Below are 18,236 nucleotides of genomic sequence, written 5' to 3' on the forward strand. Positions count from 1 at the left end.
GGAGGAGGAAGAGGAGGAAGAAGAGGAGGAGGAGGAAGAGGAGGAAGAAGAAGAGGAGGAGGAGGAGGAAGAAGAGGAGGAGGAGGAAGAGAAGAAGGAGGAGGAAAAGGAAGAAGAAAAGAAGGAGGAAGATGTAGGTGTACAATTTATAATCAAAATGAATACAAAGATATTATGTTCCTCATTTGCTCTCACTGCAAAATCATACTATTTTTTATTACTGCATATACCAAAATCAAAAATAAGCTAGTTTTCAAATGGGGCGGCATTCTTTGGCCAACATGATGCCTGTGGGAAACCCACATGGCGGACTCAAGCACCAGAGCAATCTACTATTGCTGTTTCCAGCAACTGGTATTCAGGGGCAGAGCACAGCCATCGTGGCCTGTAGCCTAGTGGTACACCACTTTTGCCATCTAATTCCCCCCCCCACAAGCAAATTCATAAAATTTACAGGATAAGTTAGAATGTCTCATGATGTAGCTCCACCACTGACAAATGAATTTACTAGGGTTATGTATAGCTCACCTAATCAACCTGTGATCCTCAGATTGGGGCAACTCGCCCTATGCTGCCCCAGGGCCCACCCATACCATCCTGGATCTGTCCCTGAAGCAATTGGGGCAGCTGTTTAAGGGTTTTTTAAAGGACTTTTAAAAGGGTCATATAATCAAAATGGGGCTTTTAAAAAGGTTAGGCTGCACAGCTGTTAAGTGGGACGATCCAGTCCTGCATGGTGCAGGTTGCTGTTCCTTCAGGAGCAGTTTCCCCAAATGCAGGTAAACCAGTTGTAAAGCACCCACACTGCCCTGGATCGATGCCTCCACTCAGGGGCTGCTGTTTAGCAGACGTTTTGGTCCTGGGGACAAGGCATCAGACAGGCAAAAGAGTCATGGTGTTGACCCTACTTTAGATCTCAGCCTTTTATCGTGGTTGCCTGCCTCTCCTTCCTGCCTGATGCCCCACTCCTTGACAGTCATGAATTGCTCTGGGCCCATCCAAGCTAACTTGCATTGATCCATGGCTGCATGAACCCACCTCATCCGAGGCCTTCTGAAAATGCCCAATTTGCTTGGCCTTTGTGCAAATCCGGTGCACAGCCCTAGAATTTATATAGCCATGGGAAGAAATGGGCAGGATCATCGTTCATTTCAATTGTTCAGGCATTCAGCATGGAAAATTTATATTATTATTATTGCAGGATAAATGCAGAAAGTATCTGATACCTGGACTGGTCTGCTTAGTTGAAACGAAACACGTCTGTAGCACGGAGAACATAACATATAGCAGTTTATGCATGCTGTGTTTTGCAAAACAGTAAGTCAACCTAATTGTTGGATTTGCTGCCAGCAAAAAGCTCAGTTGGAATAATGCTAATGGAATTCTGCACTTAAAAGGTATTGACAGTGAAGCAGGACTGAAAGATATATGTCTGGGTTCCAGAGAGGAATATTCTGTACACATAAGGCTGCACGTGGCTCTTTCCTTCAAGCAGCAGCTCCCCACACTCTGCAAGCTGCTGTTTCTCAGGGTAGATCCACACCACACATTTAAAGCACATCCAACCCACACTTAAAGCACATTACTACCCCCACCCCCAAAAAAAATAATCCTGGGAACTGTGGGTACTGGGAATTGTAGGTTTGTGAGGGGGGAAATTACAGTTCCTTAGATTCTTTCAGCGGTGACATGTGTGCGTTGGTTGCATTTTGAAGGTGTGGTATGAGAGAAAACCTCAGTGGTTTCCTAAGTTTCAAGGGGCTTTTCAGTGATTTGAAAGACCAAAAAGCCCTCGCACAAACACAAAACACCACACAGAACACTTGGGTTCTGGGGCTGTGGCGACATACTGTGTCATCTTTCCACTGACTCCATGCCCGGCTATTAAAAAAACAACAGCACCAGCACAACAGAGCATGTAGCACATACTGCTACTCTCCAGCTTGCTGGAGCAAAGGGAGACTCCACATCTGCCAGCAACGTGGCTGTTGTTAGTGTTGCTACCCCACCAACAGGGAGAAAGACTGCACCATACACAGGGCTTTTAAGGCAGATAGAAATAGATGGAGAAGACAGTGTACATCTGCCCCCAGTATCCAGAGCCACACCACTCCAGCATCAGTGTAATATTGTGCTGCAGAATGGTGCAGTCCAAGGCAGTTTTTTGCTGACCTTGTGGCTGCCATTTCATTTATGTCATCGTAACTAGACCCGAGAATAGGATTAGACTGTATCTGTAATAAGTATGGGGAACCTGTGGTCTTCCAAATGTTGTTGGACACCAGTTTTCTCTCAGCATGGCCAGTAGTTAGAAATGAGGGGAGTTGTGCTCCAACAACAACCAGAGGACTGCAGATTAGCTGCCCCTGCCCAGATTATTTTGTGAGTTTGTGGAATGTGTTAATCTGAATAAGTATTGTGACTCTATTTTTTTTCTATATTCAAGGCACAAGATGGAAATTAGTATGGCACATGAAGGCAAATGCGAGGTAATGGTACCTATTCATTTTGTGTTCAGAACTTGCTTCCCTTTTCAAATTATTACTTGGCCATTGGTTTGAGTCCTACCCTCCAGAGGAGGAGAAAACAAGCTTGTTCCCTCTTCCACATGACAGCCCCGAGATATGTGAAGATGGCTGTCATATATCTTGACAGTCTCTTCTTTTTATGCTAAACATACCCAGTTTCCTCAACTGTTCCTCATAAGACTTGGTTTCCAAACCCTTGATCATCTTGGTTGCTCTCCTCTGCACACATTCCAGCTTGTCAAGATCCTTCTTAGATTGTGGTGCCTGAACTGGACACAGTACTTCAGGTGTGATCTGACCAAGGCAGAATGGAGCGATCCAATTCTTCTCTTGATCAAGACACTATACTTCTGTCGATGCAGCCTAGAATAGCATCACACTGTTGACTCATGTTAAGCTTGTGATCTACTAAAACGCCTAGATCCTTTTCACATGTACGACTGGCAGGCCAGGTGTCCCCGATCTTATATTTGTGCAACTGATTCTTCCTGCCTAAGTACAGAACCTTACATTTGTCCCTATTCAAATGGATTTTGTTAGTTTTGGCCCAGTTCTCAAATTTATTAAGGTCATCTTGAATCCCAATTCTGTCTTACTGGCTACCCCTTCCAGTTTGGTGTCATCTGCAAAATTGATGAGCATCCCCTCAGTTCCTTCATTCAAGTAATTTATAAAAATGTTGAACAACAATGAGCCACAGACAGGACCCTGTAGCATGGCACCTCACTTTTTCCCAGTATTACGAGGAGCCATTAGTAAGCAATTTTGGGGTTCGATCAGTCAACCAACTACAAATCTACTTAACAGTTACCTTGTCTAGCACACATTTTACCAGCTTCTCCACAAGAATATCATGGGGGACTTTGTCAAATCTTACTGAAATCAAATTACACTAAATCCACAGCATTCCGCTGATCCACCAAAATTGCAACTTCGTACTCCTGAGCTGCAGCTCATCAGGTCTAGGAGATCTGGTTTCATTTAAAGTAGCAAGGTGTTCCCTTACCACCTCTATTCCTATTTTGGGCTGTAGCTCCCTCCTTGCATCATTTATTCTGGGCACAGCTTTCCTTTTGGGTGAAGAGTAGGTTTTGAGCTGTTGTACCTTCTCTCTGTCAGCCAATAGCATTTCTCTGTCTTCTCCATGCAGAGAACCTACTATTTGCTTGTTCTTCCTCTTGCATTGAACATAGCCAAATAAACCTTTCGTTATTATTTTTAACCTTTATTGCAAACCTGAGCTCAGTCTGAGCTTTGGCCTACCTGACCTTCTCCCTACACCTGCTGGCTACTCATGTACACACTTCATGATTTCCCCTTTCCTCCATTTCTTGTACATGCCCCTACATTCTTGGCAAAGTTTGAGTCCCAACAGATATCAGGGTAATTGAAACCTTCCATGACTACTACGTCTCTCCTTTTTCAATGTTTGGTAATCTGGTGTAGGAAGGCATCATCCAAGTCTTCAGTCTGGCTTGGAGGCATACAGCAGACACCTACAGTAAAGTTACTGATATTTCTCTCTCCTACAATTTTTGCCCATATACTCTCAATTTGCCCTCCATGTTCCAGGCCATAGAACTCTTCACCAGTCTATACATCCTTAACATATAATGCTCCTCCTCCCCCATTCTTGTTGGTCTGTGCCTTTTAAACAGGTTATGCCTTTCAATTTCTACATTCCAGTCATGACTCTCATCCACCAGATTTCAGTAATGCCTCTTAGGTCATATATGACACCCTGTATTAAGAACTCAAATTCATCTTGCTTGTTTTCCATACTCTATACCAGGGGTGAGCAAACTTTTTCAACAGGGGGCCAGTCCACTGTCCCTCAGACCTTGTGAGAGGCCGGACTATTTTTTTTTGGGGGGGGGGAATGAATGAATTCCTATGCCCCACAAATAACTCAGAGATGCATTTTAAATAAAAGGACACATTCTACTCATGTAAAAACACGCTGATTCCCAGACCGTCCGCGGGCCGGATTTAGAAGGAGATTGGGCCGGATACGGCCCCCGGGCCTTAGTTTGCCTACCCATGCTCTGAAGAGACAACTGAAACCACAAGTCAGCCCTCCCCAGCAGCTTCCTTCTTGTAGTTTCCTGCTTTGTAACAGGTACCTGTGGCAACACTTGTTTCCTGTGCATCCATGAAGCCATTATCCCCAGTACCAGATGCTCTTGTGTCGTCTGTAATGTTGTCTCCTTCCCTCTCAAGATATATTTTCCTCTCTCTGTGGACCACAACCTTAAACAGGAAGGAGTGGTGAAAAAACCACCTGTGCCCCAAGGCCCTTCCTGCCCAGAGTCTCATAGACCCTTGCTATACACTGAAGGCTGTGTCTGGCAGTATCATTTGTACCAACATGAATCAGAAGGAAGGGGTTGTGGTCAGTGGGCTTTATAAGACTTCACAACTTCTCTGTATTTTAAATTAGTTTTGAGGGCTGTGCACACGTACCCTGCCCCTACCTGGGCCAATCTAGGGAACACCCAAGTAGGATCCAGATCCAAATCAGACAATTAAATGCTAAACACTATATGGTCACAAGGAGAGAGCAGGAGAATTCAAAGTGCTATTTCACCAGCACATTCAATGGCAGAACAGAATCCTTCAGGCAGCAGGCTTGCACCCTTGGTGGGCAGCTCCTAGCCTTTTGGAATTGATCCAGACACCAGGTATGCCACACTGCAAGTGGGAGAGGGATATGGATGTTAGCAGGCGAGAGAATGGGTTGCTTTAATGAAATGTGGCTACATTGCTTATACCTGCAAGTTGTTTCCCCCTTCATTCCTATTTTTTTTTAATGTAGGTTTTCTTGCAGCACTCCTTACTATGACCAACTATACCTTTATTTTTCTGTTTTCATTTTCACAGAAAGATGAATAATGATAGAAGAAACATTATTCTTCAACGGAAGACATTCTTTTGATTACTCCTTGCAAAGATACTGTATCTGTACCACGTACTGTAAAAAATAGTTTTTATTGATTTGCTGATAGAATGAAGCATATATGAGAGGCACACATTTTACAATGAGAAATGTAAAACCCATTCACTCCCCATTTAAAGGTTTTTCTCAAAGATTCATGGTTTGAAAGGCTGGTGGCAGCCTTGTTCAAAAATATGAAGTTTATTTAATCTCCTGGATTATTTCAGGATCTGTTGTGCCCAGAATAAAATACATATTTAACAAATTATCATCTCAGGTTGTGTGTTAGAACGAGTACTGCTTGCCACCCGAAGAGTCGGTCAAAACACATAAGACACAGTTGACATACTTGCCGTTCACTTTGAATAAGGATTTGATTTAAAGAAAGGATGGAAAGAGGCCAAACGTGGCCCACACAGCTGCGGAGGAAACTGCTCGGGCACCTGGTGCGGCGCGCCCAAGGGCAGGGCAAACTGCCCACAAGGGATGGCATGGGGCGTGCGTCACCCATAGGGAGGGATGGGACGGAGTGCGGAGCCCATAAGGAAGGACCGGGTGGGGCACATGGCACCCATAGGGACAGGACGGGCCGTGCGGCATCCATAGGGACCCTACAGCTGGGGGGGGGAGGCAGCAGGCGGACAGCACGGATCCTGCGGGCACCTGAGACACATGGCTCGGGCACACTCCAGGCCCCACGGTGAGTGCTGCCCACGGTGAGTGCCGCCCACCATTTTGTCACCCCTCCTCAGGGTGACACCCGCAGTGAGCCACAGCCCCGCACCCCCTTCCTACACCCCTGGGCCCACAGTCTCTCCTCCCTGCCCTTTCCCCTGCATATCAATTCGTCTTAAAAACCAGTCCCCCCCATTAGAATCAGTGTAATACTTTTTTCAAGTCTAATTTTCAGAGAGGCATTTTCAGAGTGGTGGCAGTGGAGGGAGCAGGGAGGGAAGAAGTGCCTGCTATCGAAATTGCTCATACTGAATGCAACTAAGTTTGGAAACTTCCATCAGTTGGAGCCAAATTTATTTTGCCTGTGCAAGTTCTGCTCTTTGTGTCCAATAGTTCTGTCTTCATGAGATTGGCTCAAGGCTTAGACTCTAAGCTAGAGATTCTCAAACTGATCTGGCCTACCACCCTCAATCTGATCAATATAATGCTGCTTGTCAATGTATACTGCGGAGAGGGTCGTAGTGCAGACTGTAGAGCTGCTCTTTTCAAAGGTCTCTGACCTCACCCAGAGTCGGGGCTGGCCCATCATGAGCTCTGCTGAGCAGTGTGTCTCAGGTGACAGATTTGGGTGGTAGCAAAACATGCATTCCCTTGTCTACTGGCAACATGGGTGCCTATTTCCATATCTTCCCAGTTCACTAGCAAAAAAGGCAGACATGGCAAAGGTGCTCCATGAGGCCATCAGCTGCACTGCTACCGCTAACATGGCATCACAACAATTTTTAAAGGTAAACTGCAAGAGGGGGAAGTGACATCCAGAGACCCTCGGGTTGTGCAATATGTTGTTCTGGCCCTGCTCACGGTACAGTTCATAAGCATCTTCCAAGCTGAGCAACCTGCCCACAACCAAATTGGATGACACATGAAACACATTTGGGGGGAGGGAGGGCCGGAATGCACTTGCCATTTATTTATTTTGTTTGTTGTAAAGAAAATGGAACCTGTGATCAGGAACAGAAGAGTGGCAGCCAGAGAAGCTGCTTCCCCCATTTCCTTCCTGCTATTTTCCCACTCAGACTTGGTCTTCTGGGTCCTCATCTCTTCTAACCTCTGGAAAGGAAAGTAGCTGGTGAAAAGCAGGTTTGAGTGGATAAATGGTGGAAGACAAATGCTTATCCCCAGGATTCTTCCCCAACTTTCCTCTGCTGATTGTAGCAATCTCTTATGGCCATCTATCAACAAGCAAAACAAATAAAAACTCCTGGGTTTCCTACACATAGCTGGGGGCTCTCAGCACACATGCTTCTTTCTCTTATTATTGCACAATCCTTCCCAATAGTTATTACCCAGTTATTTCACCTATTCTGACCCCACCTGTTGCAAGCTTCCTTGTTTGGCTATTTAAATGAAAGAAAGGGAGAAGCTCTTCCTTGTAGCTCACGTTTAATGTTGCAAATCCTGACATTGCAAAAGGAAGGTCCCACAGGGTCAAAATGCAGCAATGCGAGCAAGTGAAGTCTGCCCACACAGAGAGATAAGAAGGGAAGTCGTCGTCAACCTGGTTTGCTCCAGATGTTGTTGGATGGCAGTGCCCCTCAACCTCGTCCATTAGCTATGCATAAGTCCTAAAAAACAATTCGGTTCCTTCCTTGTACCTTTAAGTGATGTGTTATTTTTCCCTGATACTGCTACAAATAAAAGCATTTTGGACCATGCCTCTGGAGTCAGACTGCATGTATCCTTCAAATTCAGGGTGATAAAACACACAACAACCAACCTGAAGGCACACAGGAAGCTCCCAAGTTTCTGAAGTTAAATAGATCTGGGTCTGGTCAATGCTCGGACGTGATGAGTTAACACACAGAAACCACATGCGTGCCACCCTGGGTCTTGTGAAGGAAGAAAAGTAGGATGTGAATTTAAGGGGGGGACTGGGAATGGGCCACCCCCTTCTGCATGAACTTCAACAGGTGTTAACATCTTCCTCTAAGGCCTTTTATAAGTCCAGCCATCAAACAGAAAGTGGATGGTGACTGGAGATCTCCCCACTGTCTCCCCACACACCCTAAAGCTCACCTTGCTCAGTGCTTGTTCTTTTCCAGCACCAGATGTAGAACTTTTTTTAAAAAATGTGCCTCTCTTGCTTGTGTGCAGTGCACAACAGCTACAGCTCGGACTCACTACCAGAGCAGCAACAGACACATGACTCCAGAACAGATCAAATCAAAAGAACTCCCAGCCTCAACAAATCTATGCCAAAGAACACAAGGGCCAGGAGCCTAGATTAACACACATTTCTCTACTCACTCCAATAAGGAGGCAGAAGGTACAATTTGAGCTACAGTATGTCTGGCATTGCTGTCTCAGGGCCATTTAATTATCTGGGACCCTTGTTACCTGAAGAGTGGAACATTAATTTTCATGAATGGTTGGAAGAATGAACGGAATGTATTAATTAGACAACAAGTTAAGAGTTATTTGGAGGTCATTTGGGATGCCAAAGAGTGAGATCATCCCATGAACTATCAAGCTCTGCTACTGTTCTCCAATACACATCCAAGAATGTACTTGTCAACTTTCCCTCCATATCTCATTACCATTCGTCTTTTGTTTCCCGGAGGTAAAATAACAAGATGACAGAGCCTTGTGATAATTAATGACCTGGTCCAGATAAAGAATGTGATTGCTTCTATAGATATGGTGCATATGTATATATGTCTATGATTGTGTACGTCCTTAGGTAAAGCAGAGAGCAGTGGCTGAATCTTGAGAGAAGATAACACAGACTTCATTAACCATGAAGATTACCTTTCTTCTGATACTTTCTCTAGCAAACTGTTGCTTCTTTTTTGGTAAGACACCTTCACATTGTAGCACTATGTTAAAGTCTCCATAACCAATGACCACTTTATAAGGGGTAGTGGGAGAAATGACATTTTACTGCTGTTTCATTTTTAGGTTTTGTTTCCATCATGTTGTGATTGACATTTCCATTTGTAAGTTACCTTGATCTTGATTTAAGCATAGGAAAAGAAATGTCAAAAGGGGGAGGAGGTTGGGAGAAGCCTATGGCCTAGTAACCACCAGCTTGCATGGGTTTGAATTCACTTAAGCATAGCTGTCAACTTTCCCCTTTTTGCGGGAAATTCCCTTATTCCAGCGCCGTTTCCCAATGCAAAAAAAGGAAGGTTGACAGCTCTGCACTTCAGTTAGTCATCTGTAATGTTTGTCCCAGAGATTTCAGTGGGTCTACTCTAAGCATAGCTAAGTCTGGATCCAACCCAAGATCTCCCCAAGATCTCTCATTGGTAGTGTTTTGAAATGCTTTTTTGAATTGTTTTTCAGGTACTGAAGCTTCAGGAAGGAAGGTCAGTGCATATTTTGTTTAAAAATAGCTTTTATTTCCTTGTTTAACAACCAAATTGTGCTCACATTCTGCACATTAAACTGTCCAGGAATGCATTTTTATATTTCCTTATTTATAAAAGCTATAATAAATGCCCCCAGCAGATGTAAAAAGGAATTAGTAAGGGAAAAGGCCTTTTTAATTTTAGGGGCATGTTTAGTTCTGACTCTTAGTGGATTTTTAAATAGACTGTCTTTAAATGATTCCTTATGCTTTCCCGCTGTGTATTGAACCCAGACTATTTTTGATATAGACAGCTGGGATACAAGTTATGGAATTTTTAGAAAGAGAAGAGTGTTTCTATACTTGTGTGACTGTAGCTGTGGGTGGGGAAACCTCTGGCCCTTGGCTTAATTTCATGCAAACCCACAAAGATTGGGTGACAGGAGGAGGCAGAACACTGCAATGCTGCACACTACCCCCACAATAGGCTTTGGTCCTGCACACATAGGTCTCTGCTTGCTGTGTACAGAATACTGCTTAAGAGCTGTACAGCAGCATTCTTTTTACATTTCTAAAGGAAACAGCATTTTGGACTTCCCTTTATACAACCTATATTGTCATCTGGCCACCCAGGGTGCAGATAACCATGCATGCTGTTGTGGTTGATTTGTCCAAGGGTTTTCTAATGAGGGTAGAGATTCTCATTATCTGGAATACCAACTCATAAAGTGTTTTCTTTTGATTAGCTTCTCTAGAAGGGCAGTTTCCCATATGGCTTGATACCAGTGGCCCGTGTTCACTCCTGACTGGACGTGTCCTGACTGGACGTGTCCCTCCAGTGTCTAGTAATGATGTTCCTGGCTGCTGAGAGTAGGTGGCTTATGATTTATCGCCTTTTACAAGGACACCTTATCTGTCCCTCCCGCCTCATTTCACCTGGCCAACAAAAGGCTTACCGGTAACTTGCTGAGTTAGTATTGTCAAGCTGCATTTGTTTCCACCCTCTGGATTATATATTTATTTATAGGTTGACTGCAGCAGGTATCCGCAGCCACCACCTGGTGATTGCCCACAAGAACACAGGCCTGTGTGTGGCACTGATGGTATAACCTATGCCCATGTATGCATCTTGTGTGCACATATCTGGTAAGTCCAACATGATAAGAAACTACTTCTAAGACAACTGTGAAATACCATGCGCACACTCTACAGCAGACTTTTTCAGCCTTTCGTTATTGTTTATATTGATGATGGTCTTGCTAATATAGTTTTATATGGTGAAATGCCTTGGAAATAATAGGATCGAAAGCTGGGGGAGAAATATATACCGGTATGTGTGTGTTTCTTCCAGCACTTTCTTTACGCCACTTTAGTAATACACACAGCAACTCGAAGTACGTTATCCCCATCAGGATATTAGAGCCCCAGACTTTTGGTGGTCATTATAAATCATTCCTCTGCTATTACAGGGCAACTGGAGTTCAAATTGGCATACGGCACAGAGGAGAATGCAACTCACAAGGTATGTCCAATTCTTAATGTTGATATTTTAAAGCTGAAGTTAACTCAGTATAGCATAAATTCTCACTGAAAGATGATGACTGCAAAACAACAGCTCCTGTGCACCACATCTAACCATTTGCCTAGTACATAATGAGATTCTAAGTTCTTAATATTATTGATTTGGGAAGTGGTATTTGTAGAAGTCAGAAAATTTGCTATATTGTAACAAACAATACAATCCTAGGTATGCTTATGCAGAAATAAGTCTCAATTAGTCCAATGAGAGTTGCCTCTACACCCCAAAATGCATATTTTTGCAGCTAGGTCTACCGTTATTTGCATACAGTTAGAAAAGTGGCTGAAAGTATAAACATGCAAAGTTGTTTGGCTTCTTGACATTTTCTGCTGTCCCATAATCCAAATAAAGAGCTAGTTGATTTCCTATTTTCTTTTCTTCTAGGTTAAGCTGTAGAAGAGCAGGTGTTAATAAGAATGGACAGTATTCCAAAAACAAGGAGTTCGCTATTACAATACTTCTTGGCTCAATTCTGCTTGTCCAAAGGCCTTTATTAAACACAATAAAATAAAAGCAGAAACCTCTCCTCTTTTACCAGCACACCCATACTTATACACGCACCACGCAAATCAAATCCAGGGAGTCTCTGCCTTTCACACCTCTGTGCCAGTTCAGACTCTCAGCAGGCCAAATACCTTCTGTAGCCAGTGGTGCAATGGGCCAATGCAATGCATCACCCTTCACCAAGCATGTATACATGTGTGATGTGGGTGCTCCACAATAGGTCCAAACACATGTAAGCTGGATTGACACCCCCCCCTTTGTTCTCCCCAATGTTTCCGGAGGTTACATTCCATGGGTTGTATCAATTGCTAGTCATAATGAGAGTAGACCCAGAAAAATTAATAAAGGTAAAGGGACCCCTGACCATTAGGTCGAGTCGCGGACGACTCTGGGGTTGTGGCACTCATCTCGCTTTATTGGCAGAGGGAGCCGGCGTACAGTTTCCGGGTCATGTGGCCAGGATGACAAAGCCGCTTCTGGCAAACCAGAGCAGTGCATGGAAACGCCATTTACCTTCCCGCCAGAGCGGTACCTATTTATCTACTTGCACTTTGACCTGCTTTCGAACTGCTAAGTTGGCAGGAGCAGGGGCCGAGCAATGGGAGCTCACCCTGTGCGGGGATTTGAACCGCCAACCTTCTGATCGTTCTACTCGAGTAGAAGTTAGCTAGATACAACTCCGTTTGTGAATTGCTTTTACACATCACCTTATGCACACACAACCTTCCCCCTGCCATGCAAAAATGAGCTATAGTTGGATTGTTATCTATCATTTGTCAGTTTGCAGAGGCCCAAAGCAAGGGTCAGCCCTTCAGTACAAGGAAGAGAAGAGAGGACAGTTTTTACCCACTGTCCAATGTAACTGCCTGAAGCAATGAGATACTATCCAGGAAGGATCTAATTAATAGATAAAAGACAAGGTCATAGGAAGAAAGGTAAACTAGTTCCAGAAAGTTCCTAGTTGTACTGTACATCTTTCCCCAAGGGGTGGAGTTGGGGTAGATGCTACTCTTTCTCCTGTTGTTTTGAACTACCTTTTTGAACTATGACCCATCCGTTCCTCGAGAAACAAGCATGACACAGCAGAGGCCAAACAAAACAGAGGTATCAGAGATATAGAAAAGGTAAAGGGACACAGTCAAAATAACTGTAGAAACCTGAAATTCACCATTAGTCACTATAATCTATTGACACAGAGTGCTGTCACTCTGCCCCCTTGAACCTCTTACTGCCTTTGCGTAAGAAGTCTGAAAAACAGTTCACTTTTAGACCAGCAGTATTAATAAGGACTGCAATGGTGTATGATTCCTACCTTCTTCTAACTCTATGAAAAAGACAGTGGAATGAATACTGGAGATCTGCCGCACACCAAATGGTGATTCTGGCTACAATACTATGCATATTTTTACCTGGGAGAATGTTCCATTGAAATCAATGGGGCTTACCTCTGAGTAGATATGAATAGGACTGCACAGTCAAGGAGAGTAGGAAGAAAGTCTTTTTGAAATGATGTAATTTTATTAAAGACATGTATTGTCACATTTATTCAGTTAATGCAGACTAGACTACCATTTGCTGCTTTATGCAGAGATGCAAAGCCCAGCCCCAGGATACCCTTAAGCCTTTTCCCACCACCACATTGCAGTGGCCATCAGCTACAGCTCAGACTCACCACCAGAGCAGTACTCTGATGGTGGAAACAAGTACAGAACAGATCAAACCAAAAGAAACACTACCCTGGGCATACCTCTCCCAAACCACATACAGGAGTCAGCAGCCCAGGATGAAGATAGTATTAAAGCACCTGCCTCTACTCACCCTAATGTGGAGGTAAACCTACAATCTGAGCTGGGAAAGAATCACAGAGCTTAAAGTTTTGTGCATGCATGTATGTGCATGTGTAACATCTACATCTGGCATTGCTGTCTCGGGGCCATTTAGTACAATTAAACAAATTGGGGAACTATGTAATCCAAGGTGTCTTCAGACAGGGGCATACTCCAACAGTTGATTTAAGGAGACCTGTAGACAATAATTATTTCCTTACAAAAGAAACTGATCACGGAGAATTGCATATCCCCAAACTATGCCCCCCCCCCAATCTTCCTGGCAAGTGAAAGGCACATAATTTGCAATTAAAGGCCTCCTGTCACAGAGAGGTGCCACTTGGAAGAGGCCATCTGAGCAGACTGGATAAACACGGCTGCGATCTCTTCAGCCAGCCAGCCAGCCAACCCCCAGCGCACTGTGCATCAGCGGCTTCTGCGGGGCGACTCAGTGGTCCTTAAAGTTCGCCTGCCTCTTCTCCACGAAGGCGCTCATCCCTTCTTTCCTGTCGTCTGTGGCGAAGGTGGCATGGAACAGCCTCTTCTCTGCCTTATTGCCCTCAGCCAGAGTCATCTCGAAGGCCGCATTCACCGCCTCCTTGGCCATGGCCGCCACCAGCTTGGAGTTCCTGGCGATCTTCTCGCCGCATCCGACGGCTTCGTCCAGCAGCTTGTCCACGGGGCAGACCCTGCTGACCAGGCCGGCCGCCTTGGCCTCTTGCGCCGAGATGCGCTCGCCGGTGAGGATCATCTCCATGGCCAGGGACTTGCCCACGGCCCGGGTCAGCCTCTGCGTGCCGCCGGCGCCGGGGATGGTGCCCAGCAGGATCTCGGGCTGCCCGAACTGCGCCTTCTCGCCGGCGTAGATGATGTCGCACATCATGGCCAGCTCGCAGCCTCCGCCGAGCGCGTAGCCGTTGACCGCGGCGATGACGGGCTTCCTGACCGTGGAGACCCGGTTCCAGTGCGCCAGGAAGTTCCCCGCGTAGCACTCCTGGAAGGTGCGGCCCTGCATCTCCTTGATGTCCGCGCCGGCCGCGAACGCCTTCTCGCTGCCCGTGATGACCACGGCGCCCACGCCAGGGTCCCGCTCCAGGGCGTCCAGCGCCTCGCCCACCTCGGCCATCAGCCCGTCGCACAGCGCGTTCAGGGCCTGCGGGCGGTTCAGGCGGATCACCGCCACGCTCTGCGCCGAGCCGCGCTTCTCCACCACGATGTACTGGAACTGAGGCGCCGCCGCCGCCGCCAGGAAGCGACGGGGAGGCCTCCGCGCGGCAGCTGCCGAGGGCAGGAGAGGCAGGCGGAGGCGGCGGAGGGCGCAGGCGGCGGCCATGCTGGCAGGGCAAAAGGTAAGGGCAAGAGGAGCCCCAGTCAATGTGGTCTTTCAGGAAGATTTCCGGTCTCCGCACGGCGGAAATCCGCCATTGGAGTGGCAAGGGTGGTGGAAACGCGTGTGTGAATGGATTGAGGAGGAGGGTTAGAAAGAAAAAGAAAGGTGGGGAGAGGGAGGGCAGGGTCAGAGGCTCCCCTTCCTTGCACTGCATTGAAAGCGTCCCTAGAATTGTACAGTTGGAAGGGGGTTTCCCCAGGGTCATCTAGTCCCACCCCCCGCAATGCAGGAATCTCCGCTAAAGCATGCTTGACACTACAGGTGACCATTTTGTTGTTTAGTCGTGTCCGACTCTTCCTGACCCCAGGGACCAGAGCACGCCAAGCACTCCTGTCTTCTCCACTGCTTCCCGCAGTCAAACCACTTAGCCTCTACTTAAAAACCTCCAAGGAAGGAAAGTCTACCACCTCGCGAGGAAGTCGGTTCCACCGTCTTGCCGCCAGAAAGTTCTTCCTGATGTTTAGTCGGAATCTCCTTTCTCCCCAGCCCAGCCCGCGCCGCGAATGGAGCGTTTCGATCGAAGCCGGGAGTGACGGTATCTGAGCTCTCTTGTTTTTCTTCACCTCCCTTTGCGGGCGCGAGAGGGAGGGAGGGAGGGAGGGAGCACACGAGCCTCCGGAAATGCCCGACGGCTGAACAGGAAGCGGAAGCGCCGCGCAGCGCTGGGAGGAAGTGTCTCCAGCTGGAGCGGCTCCTCGGATCAGAACCCCAATAACGGGGGGTGGCCGGGCAGGTGAGAGGCTGCTGCGGTGGGTTGTCTCTGGCGGGTCTCTAAGTCCCTGCGCTGAAGGGAGCGCGGAGAGCTGGGCGGGCAGCGGCCGCCGCTGACACAGCCGCCTCCGAGTCCCGCGGGGTCTGTGTTTGAACCACGCACTTTCCCCGACCCCCTTTCCCCCACTACGTAGCTGAATAGGAGGGATGTTTGCGCGTGTCTGTGAGTGTGCGCGTGTTTGTGGCACTTTTAAATACACGGCCCAGGCTGGCTTTCCTCTCCTCGGCCTGCGGCTCTGCGGTCCGTCTGTAGCTTCCTTCCCACCATGTTTACTCGGGAAGAAATGCCATTGTTTTTATGTGGGAGGCTGGCCTTTTTACTCGAGAAGAAATCGGCTGCTTTTGCCGAAAAAAAAACAGAGGCGAAGAGAAGGTATTCGCTTTGTCTCTCTCTTTCCCCAACCCTCACCGTCTTGCTCTTAGGGGTTCCTGTTTCATCTCTTTCGTTTCTAGTGCATTGCTCTCGCTGACTCTCCCCACGCTCCACTCCTTTTTAACGTTTCTTGGAGCAGGGGACTGATGTTGCTGGACTTGCTGGGGCTGATGGGAGATGTAGTCCTACGTTCTCCAGGCTGTCATCACATTCATTATCCCTGTCACACAGAATCTCTGCTATTAATAGGAATGGTGGCCTGGATTTTCAATTTCCTTTTGCATAACAGAAGTGAAAACTAGTCAATGAATTCATTGGACCAGGACTGAAAAGGGAATGGAAAAGCCTGAAAACCTGTGTAAAACATTCCATATTTAAAACCTGACTCAAGACTTTCAGTGCTTATGCTTTTCCAGTTTGCTGCAGCTAGAGACACTGCAACCACATAATTTCTGACAGGCAGGTTCTCTGAATCTCATTATATAAAGATGTGTTTTGGTTCTCTTTCAGATGCCTGACACCATGCATGTTAGTTTTATAGTACCATAGAATATTGTTCTTTTAAACTTGTTTTTCAGAAGTTGACTGCTGAAGAAATTGCAATTAGCAAAAAAATAAAATAAAATTGGGGGGGGGGGGTATATAAGAAGTCCCAGCTGGAGTCTGTTTATTTATTTTATGGAAGTTATACCCTGCTTGTTTGTAGGAAGCCTCAATTTACTATTTGGCTTCTGCTAACTCTGGGATTTCTTTAGTCCTTATTTCTCACTGAGAGATTTTATATATGAAAGAGGTCATAATCTATATTTCCCCCCTGAAATAAATTTATATTTACTATTTATTTTTATTTGTTTTTGTTTTTTTTACTAAATTTCATGTTTATGACAGGTCTTGACTTGAATTTCTGTATGATAGATACTTATAGTCTCCTGTGTCACCATTTTCTCCTGCAGTTTCGCTGTATCTGCCTACCAGCCCTGATCCCTTTAATCAGCAGACATCACCATCATGGGGCCTAGGCGGAAAAATGTAAAAGTATGTTCCACAAGCAGGGGAGGACCCATATGTGTTAAAACTGCTGATCTGAAGGACTATATGAACCAACTTTCACATGAAGTGCTTTGTCATATTTTCAGGTGGGTTGGAAGATAATGTTCTGTTTTTGATGTTGCATTTAATTCACTGTAGTACCTGAGGACAAAGATCAGATTATCTGTTCGATCCTGAAAGTGAAATATGCCTTTAATTTAGCTTTCTCAGATTAACCTTCTCCCTGTATAAAGCGGACCAGTTTCTTCAGACTTATTGCTGGTATTTTTTGGAAATGCTTATGCACATGAGCAATTAGAAATAATAATTTGCAAGATCTGTTATGCTGTACCTGTGATTGGTTGGTGCAGACCATATATCTTTTTTACATTGATTTAGCATTAAGGAGCTGCTTTATGTTTTGTTGCCAGATGAAATTGGTCTTTGCCTTTATATTGTTCAGCTGAAAGGGCTCCCAGAGTTACTTACAAATCCATTTAAAAAGATGACAGTCCCTGCCCTCCTCATCCCTTTTTCCTTTGGTGTTGTGCCTTTTAGATTATTATTAGATTAGATTATTAATCTAGTATTATTTTTAGTACAACAGTAAGTGACTCTGGGAGCCTTTTCAGATGAACATGGGAAGGAAAAAAGCAGTCTCTGTCTCTAGTTATTAAAGTTAAAGTTCTTCTAATGAGCAACCAGAGTGGAAACAGTTCAGGCAACCTAGTGGAATGGCTGGTGCTAGGTGACAATTGAGGGAAGATTTTCTCCACCTAGAGGCTATTTTGAGTGGCTAGGGGCCTATTAGGATGGTCCACTCTCAGAAACTGATAGATCCAATGGGTTTCTGGATGGTTCTGGGTGATTTTTGATCCTGTGAGCCCTCTCCTGCTTTGTGGAGCCTCTTTGACTCCCTTATATACTCCAGAGCTTAGGGCAAGGAAGAGGTGGATTGAACGTGAGTGGAGGAAAACTCTGGTCAAATGCAATTGAACACTGGTGAGGGCTCATCATCGAGGCTACCTAGTGACAATGAAGGCTGCCTTCATCATGGAGGGCTTTCTTGATGGTGCTGCCTGCCTTGTAGAGCACCCTTCCAACAGATGTCAAGGAGACAAGTAACTATACAACCTTTAGAAGACATCCGAAGGCAGCCCTGTTTAGGGAAGTTTAATGTTTTATTCTGTTTTTATATATGTTGGAAACTGCCCAGAGTGGCTGGGGCAACCCAGTCCGATGGGCCTGGTACTACTATTGCAAATACTACTATTACG

General features: G+C 45.7%; 3 protein-coding genes across 4 annotated transcripts in view; 2 read left to right on the top strand and 1 right to left on the bottom strand.

Moving 5' to 3' along the window:
- LOC117042293 (ovomucoid-like) overlaps nt 1–10,685 on the top strand; it is a 26,895-nt gene extending 16,210 nt beyond the window's left edge. Inside the window, exon 5 of the mRNA XM_033141840.1 lies at nt 10,515–10,685. Coding sequence (XP_032997731.1) covers nt 10,515–10,637 — 123 coding nt within the window. The 3' untranslated portion in view covers nt 10,638–10,685. The remainder of the gene's footprint in view (nt 1–10,514) is intronic.
- Nucleotides 10,686–13,066: 2,381 nt separating this feature from the next.
- On the bottom strand, nt 13,067–14,764 carry ECHS1 (enoyl-CoA hydratase, short chain 1). Its single transcript, XM_033139872.1, has one exon. The coding sequence runs from the start codon at nt 14,727–14,729 to the stop codon at nt 13,845–13,847; it is 885 nt and encodes a 294-aa protein (XP_032995763.1). The 5' UTR covers nt 14,730–14,764; the 3' UTR covers nt 13,067–13,844.
- A 636-nt stretch (nt 14,765–15,400) lies between these two features.
- The window catches only part of FBXO38 (F-box protein 38), a 41,298-nt gene continuing 38,462 nt past the window's right edge, over nt 15,401–18,236 (top strand). Inside the window, exons 1-2 of one of the 2 annotated variants that reach the window (XM_033139873.1) lie at nt 15,401–15,519; nt 16,884–17,066. In XM_033139873.1, coding sequence (XP_032995764.1) covers nt 16,939–17,066 — 128 coding nt within the window. In that variant the 5' untranslated portion in view covers nt 15,401–15,519; nt 16,884–16,938. Of the gene's footprint in view, nt 15,520–16,883; nt 17,067–18,236 lie in introns of those variants that run through there. The other variant, XM_033139874.1, reaches the window with a different exon arrangement.

The sequence above is a fragment of the Lacerta agilis genome, chromosome 2 (genome assembly GCF_009819535.1).
Source record: "Lacerta agilis isolate rLacAgi1 chromosome 2, rLacAgi1.pri, whole genome shotgun sequence".
NCBI classification, from domain to species: domain Eukaryota; kingdom Metazoa; phylum Chordata; class Lepidosauria; order Squamata; family Lacertidae; genus Lacerta; species Lacerta agilis.

Excerpts from the sequence above, each read along its gene's own strand:
- ECHS1 (XM_033139872.1), bottom strand. The coding sequence starts at position 14,729 with ATGGCCGCCGCCTGCGCCCTCCGCCGCCTCCGCCTGCCTCTCCTGCCC.